General features: G+C 41.1%; 2 protein-coding genes across 2 annotated transcripts; both read left to right on the top strand.

Moving 5' to 3' along the window:
• Positions 1-1,068: 1,068 nt before the first annotated feature.
• On the top strand, positions 1,069-2,866 carry LOC145442661 (intraflagellar transport protein 20 homolog). Its single transcript, XM_080320636.1, has one exon. It carries the CDS (start codon positions 1,178-1,180, stop codon positions 1,580-1,582), a length of 405 nt encoding a protein of 134 aa, XP_080176762.1. The 5' UTR covers positions 1,069-1,177; the 3' UTR covers positions 1,583-2,866.
• Positions 2,867-2,945: 79 nt separating this feature from the next.
• LOC145442660 (palmitoyltransferase ZDHHC17-like) lies at positions 2,946-6,137 on the top strand. Its single transcript, XM_080320635.1, has one exon. It carries the CDS (start codon positions 2,949-2,951, stop codon positions 4,551-4,553), a length of 1,605 nt encoding a protein of 534 aa, XP_080176761.1. The 5' UTR covers positions 2,946-2,948; the 3' UTR covers positions 4,554-6,137.
• The last annotated feature ends 765 nt before the right edge of the window (positions 6,138-6,902 follow it).

Genomic DNA, 6,902 nt, shown 5'->3' with positions numbered 1-6,902 from the left:
ATTCAAGATCAAATAAAACATTTAAAAAATTCGGGAGTCAATTCGTAAATTCAAGTTTCATGTCGACGGCCGCCAACACATACTAATCTAATTATGTCCACTTCCGCGCAAATTTCCTTCTAAGGCCGCAGGTTGGCCACCACTTTACTAGAGAGTGAAATTTCGAGGGTTCTGTTCGTAATTAAATATTTTTATGATGGTATTCATTTGGTTTCACGGTAGAGTCTGCTGAGTGCTGAGTGCTGAGTCGAGGTAAAATCGACGTGCCCATATAATTTCGCGCCAAAGGCCGTGAATTAATCAACCGCACAAACTGTATTAATATTATTCTCTTCGACATTGTCCAGAGATGAAGCGTTTTGGAGTAGCACTAAGCACCTTGTCGAGCTACCTTGCTCATTTCCTACTACTACTACCAGATGTAGCCCACTACGAGTACAATCCACCCCAGGATACCTGGGCGGCCATCCACAAAATTAATGAATTGAGAACGAATGATCGTACGGATTGCGCGGTTTAGCGAGTCAGCTCGTACTTATAGCGAGTCGCTCACATGTCGTCACCGGAGACAGATCGAACTTTAAGTCAAACCGAGCATGTTTCCGGGCCTATCTTACCTCACGAAGTTCTGCATCAGTCAAAAATTGACGTTTTATTTATTCTACCAATGGACAAGCCTTCAACATCTTGCATCTTGAAATTAAGTTAGAAAATCTCAATATACCTCGCGGACCGGCAGAAAAGTCGTCGCGGACCGGCGGTTGAGAACCACTGATATAGGACACTATGATGATGTATAGATAACTAACCTACGGTAGGTTAGTTATCTATAGATGATGTCGTGCCGGTATTGCCACCTAGCGAGTATAACACTTTGTGTCGACGATTGCGATATAACTTAATGAGTATTCTCTCTATGGATCATGAGTTCGGCCGCAACATAATATTTTAGCACGAATAAATTACCTGATCAATTGATAAAAATGAATATTAATTTTATTTGCTCCATAGTTGATAGCGTTTACTATAGTATTTTGATCGTTATGACGATTCGTGTTCAGCCAACCGTGCCACAGCTGACACACATTCCCCAGGAAACTGGAAACGGTTGGGGCGTCTTGGTCAGGTCTTGCGTATTGGTAACAGTTAATTCTGTGGAGATATTGTGCGGTAAAATATGAAGATGAGCGCTGAAGACACGCTTAGTAAGTCAGGCCTTCATTTTGATGATTTGAACAAAGTGCGGGTGCTCGATCCCGAGTCGGCTCTTCAAACAAGTGAGCTGAAAGACGAGTGCCGGGAATTCGTCCAGAAAATCGCGGAATTTCAAAAACTGGTAGGAAGCTTCATCGAAGTAACGGATAATCTATCGAAAGACGTGGAGAAAGAAAAGATGAAAGCTATCGGATCGAGAAACCTGCTGAAATCTATTGCGAAACAGAGGGAAGCCCAGAAACAACAGCTCCAAGCTCTAATTGCTGAGAAATCCTCACAACTTGAAAGGCTTCGATTACAACAGGAAGCGTTACAGAAGCAAGAAGCTGAGCAACGCGAACTTATTGACCAATTTTCGACAACATAGTTTTGTGCATTTACTGTGTCTCGAAGGCTCACTGTTAATAGCGATATGTTATATTATTTTTACTTTGTAAATATCAATCATCTGTACTAAATCGATTGTAAAATTCCAGTTCTTTCGATTTTGTATGGGATGGTTTTTAAATGCCCCAATGTACAAAAGAAGATCGGCGAAAGATGTGACTTCATGCTGCAATCTTGAGTGATGTGTGAAATTTCATATGCATATAGCCCCAAGTAAATATTCTTGCATTGGTGGGCCACGGTTCAAAGAAATATGATAATAGTTGATTTATGGAGATGAATTCTGAATATATCTTTATCCAATAGGGCTGTTCAAAAATAACTTGTTTTTCCGGATTCAAGCCATTCCTTGATTGAATTGTCAGGTCACCCTAAAAACGCTGCACACCAAGTTTGGTTTAATTTTTAACAAGTATAAGCCGCCACAGAGTCAATTAAAATTTTAAATATATTATGGGAAATCAAGGATAATCCGAAAATTATCAACGAAAAACTCAAATAACTCCGCTTATACTAGTTGGAATTCAGTCAAATTTGTTTTGCATCATCTTTGAAGACAGCCCAACAATTTCCTTGGGTTAACTTGTCAGAATTGAACCAGATTTATTGTGCAGCGTTTTTGGGGTAACCTGACAATTTAATCAGTGCATGGCTGGAAACACGAAAAAAAAATTTTGAACAGCTCTAATGGCCACGTAAAAATTTGTTGCAGTTACACGTCACGGTGTCTTTTCTTCAATGAAAGCATCAAAGTTCATCGTATTGAAAAAAACTGTCAGCAATTTTCTGATATTTTTGAAATTGGATGAAAAAATACACAACTAACGATTTGTATATCTCAAACCATATGCTATGTCCCTAATGTCATTGCGACATTGTTCATTGGTTTTGGACCATGATTTGAACTCCTACCTCTTGATAAAACGGGTCTTCACGATGATGGGGTTTCTAGAGTAACTCAGGTGAAAAATAAGTTGACTCTTGTATATATACTTTTCAAGTGTCTGCTCAGCACAGCTCTCATTAAATTTTGATACTGCACTGACTTTCTGTGCCTGTTACTCTTGGAAACTGTTAAAAGTGACATTAGAAATACTCACTACAATGTAGCATGCATTCCCTCTCAAGTTATCGATATCTGAACTCGCACTAGATTAATTGGTTAAAGTCAACTCTCGCACAATTTTTACGCTGGTGCTGTAACTTTCACAAATCAATTCGGCACAAATGTAGAATTTAATTTGACCTGTCTATTTTTTGCAGACTCTCGATCTGTATTCTTAGTAGCCTACTGTAGGCTTGCTGGATAGTTGACATAGTGGGATCGAGTAACTCGATATTCGACAATGGCGTCGCAAGGCATGAATCCCAACGGAAGCACTAAGATGGCTACAGCCGGTCACGAAAACTGTCAAGGCGAATGCCAGCCAAGTGAGGAAGAAATGCTCAAGAAGATGAACGACATATTCCAAGTAACAAAGGCCGGATTACTGATCCCCGTTCAGGACATTGTAGAGAGAGAAGGTGTGGACGCCTTGTTACAATTCGACGCTGAAGGCCATACCCCGGTTCACTGGGCGGCGCTTGGCGGACACACTCATATTTTGAGATATTTCATTGAGAAAAAAGCAAAATTGGATATAGCCGCTAACAACAAGCTCGGGGCTCAACCAGTTCATTGGGCTTGTGTCAACGGCCACATTGCGGTCACTGAAATCCTGCTGCAAGCAGGCGTTTCGATCGATAGTGTCGATAACAAGGGATGTACACCTTTGATAATTGCAGCCCAATACGGCAGGACCATGCTTGCTGCTTTTTTGATGGGAAAAGGCGCCAGGCTACAAGGCACCGATAAAGAAGGAGATAACGCACTTCAGTGGGCGGCTTTCAAGGGACATTGCGAGTTGACTAGGCTGCTAATATATTCCGGACTTAATCCGCAGCAAAAGGATTCCTTCGGACAGACGCCTCTCCATTTGGCCTGTTTGAGTGGAGATTTGCTGACTGTACAATTGCTCTGCGAACAAGACGGAGTTGACATAAATCTAGAAGACCACAACGGTAATACGCCTCTAAAACTGGCCAAAGGGAGAAAGCACAAGTCCATCATTAGTTATCTTGAAAACCGTATCAGCGGGAAGACAAATTTCCGCGACTATTTTAATTTCAATACAATCATGTTCGGCCCGCCCGGAAAGTCAAAGGGTACTTTCAATTTCATGATGGTGATGACTTTTCTGTACGGGTACCCGTCATATTTTTTCAAAATCCTACCAAATCTGATGTACGACATGCCGTTTTTGCACCTTCTGTTTTTGATCAACACAGTTGTAATGTGCTACTGTCTACTCAAGACCCACACACTCGATCCAGGCTTCTTGCCGAAAAATACCGATTCCTACGATCAAGCGTTGAAACAGGTCGCGCTGTTTGACGAGTGGAAGCGTGGTGAAAACCCGCTGAGCCGTTTGTGTCATACTTGTCGGCTGGTTCGACCCCTGCGTGCAAAACATTGCCGCGTCACTAACCGATGTGTTAAGCAGTTTGATCACTACTGTCCCTACATGTACAATTGCATCGGGTTCCGAAATCGGCATTATTTCTTAGTGTTTTTGTTCACAATGTTTTTCACCATGCTGTGCGGCGAATACATGACCCACGTTTATAATGAGAAATTCGGGACCAGCTATATCTTATCGTTCGGCGCTTTCGTGATGTTCATTTTCTCCATCATTGCGGGTATCCTGTTGGGCTTCACGTTCTATCAAGCCAGCATCAACATGACCACGAACGAACGGATGAACCAAGGCCGGTACGAGTACTTGAAGGATTGTAACGGCCGGTTTTTCAACCCGTTCGATCAGGGCCTTGTGCAAAACTTGAGGGAGTTTTTCCATTTGAAAGCTCCCTTGAGATTGAAAAATGAAAATTTGCAAGGAAGCATCGTTTAACGAAAAGCTGGCAATTTACTTTGAAAAACCAATTGCGATAGGTATGTTGCTGATTGATATTCATTTATTTTGTCGAGCTGGTGCTGTTGTCATAAGCAATATGTATCTCGTGCTCAATGGCAACATAACCACAGTCCATATTGGCGTAGCCAAGTGAAGGCAGAGAGCGTCTTTACTCCCCCAATTTTTAACTAGATCATTGTGACATCATCTGTTCTCACGACGTATATATAATAATCAACGCGTGGTGATCGCCGAATGTTCTAAAGCCCCTCTCCGCATTTTCAACCTGACTACGTCCATTTGCAGTGTGCACCTGCTATCTAATCCGCATTTTATTTTTGCAGTTTCAATCGGACTCCTGAATATCCTATATGTCAAAGTGCATTCTGTAACCCAGTATGCGCATGTGTGAAATGTTTGAATTGAGGCAGGTATTCACAATAGCCCTCTTCACATCAAGATAACCGCAACTAATATGACTTTACTTGGAATTATGAAATCTGGTCTAATCTTGTTGGCATCATTATCAGTGTTGCGTCATTCAATATCCACTTCCTAACTAATATGCATTACTTGCAATTGCGGCATCACATTGGTCCATATTTTCGTTGAATTCCTGTCAAGTATTTTCATAACTAGGTGCACAAAATGACGTACGGAATCGATTGTTTGTCACGTTTATATAAAATCAACCATCCATTTAACAATTTCTTTCACCTGTTGATGATGGTACGGCACATATTTTTTATCCCTGTTGGAGAGTGTGTCTTCTGCATTTCTTCAGTAGCACCCAACGCTGCTATCCGTAATGTACACATACAAAGGGCCTGGTCTTCACACAGTGTGTTTTCAACTGTATCGTGCATTTACAAACTATAATAGCGAATGTGCCTACAGGCTACAGTCACCCATATTTTTCCGCTACTATGAAACTTGTTTGATACAAAATGAATCCGACATCTATGAAATGATATTGCGCATTTGTTATATTCCTGTATAGTCTTCTATTGCTCACCAAGTGCTAGAATGTTTGCTAGGTAGTTAGTAACAATATGTCTGTGGTAACTGGGACAATGCACCGTCGCTTTGGACCGTTTTGTTTGTGATTGTAATTTCTATGAACTGCTGCGCCATTGTCTGTTTGCTAATGTTTGTCTTATTACCGGTAAAGACGGCCCTATGAGCCGTTTTATTGCTGTTGTCTATTTATTCAACATCTACTGACATAGCTATTGAGGTTTGTGAGAAATTCAGTCAGTTAACTTACAACTCTGTGTAGGCTTTATTTGATGGCAATTTGAAGTTATAGTGGTTTTAGCTGGGTAACTTTCAATTTTTGATATTTTTATTAATAACGACGCATATTTTTATGCGAAGTCACCTCGTCAGGTATTGTATGTTGAAGTGAAATTTGAATGCTACAGGGCGAAATGCAGCCTTACATGCGCTTGTTTTAATTGTAGCCACAAGTAGTGTAATGAAGTTTAATGTAAACATATAATATTTAATGCCATATGCATGTCTTGTGTTCTGTATATATTGTTAATAATGATGTCAAACATGATCGAAGAGTTATTGAAATCAGTTGATGTTGAGTTTTCTGAAATTTTTAGATGAACAGCTTTCGTAGCCTATTAACTGCGCAGTGCACACAGGTGGAATCGTATTTTGCAAGAAGATTGAGATGTCTTGACTGCTCCTGGTTCGGCAGTGGTGAAGCACTAAAGCCTTGGCGTGGATATTCTGCCACTGAAATTCCATGCTTTATTGGGACTGTTTCTCTCACGTGGACGTGGGTCTTGAAGAAGCTGAGAAGTGTTGACCACTGTGCAGTACCAGAGGTGGCGAAAATGATGTCTTGAATCTGGACTCCTTCAGAGTGAAATTCTCATAAGCAAGCAGAAGTAGCTTTATTCAATGAATGTCAATGCCGAGGCCACTTCGAGTTGAGGTTCGGAGCATAGTGTCCTATGAAACTATGTTAGGATGAAATTTGCGAGACGGTGGTGTGAATAGGAATGTAAAACATAATTTCCGTAGTCGGGGACTTTGTCGAGTTGATTTGAGATCAACACAGCATCGCTGGACGTGCTACAAATGCCGATGTCGTGTGGTTCTGTAACACCGTTTAGGTTTCAGTATACCGGGACCAATTGGCACTATTTTTATGATTGGACTAACAAAAATAGTGCCACAGGATGCTGCTTGACAGTTAGATATATTTCGGATGAATGGGAATGAATGCGATCCGACTAGCCGCCCTATCGCATCGGGTACTTTTATCTACAACGAGCGGTAGCTGACCATAGGACTTTAGCGAACCCCGTGTAATTCTGTTGCAATCGT

The sequence above is a fragment of the Botryllus schlosseri genome, chromosome 7 (assembly GCF_051294905.1).
Source record: "Botryllus schlosseri isolate E-star chromosome 7, Bs_hap1, whole genome shotgun sequence".
NCBI lineage: Eukaryota > Metazoa > Chordata > Ascidiacea > Stolidobranchia > Styelidae > Botryllus > Botryllus schlosseri.
The sequence above is the reverse complement of the archived record's forward strand: the minus strand, read 5'-3'. Positions and strand labels throughout refer to the sequence as shown.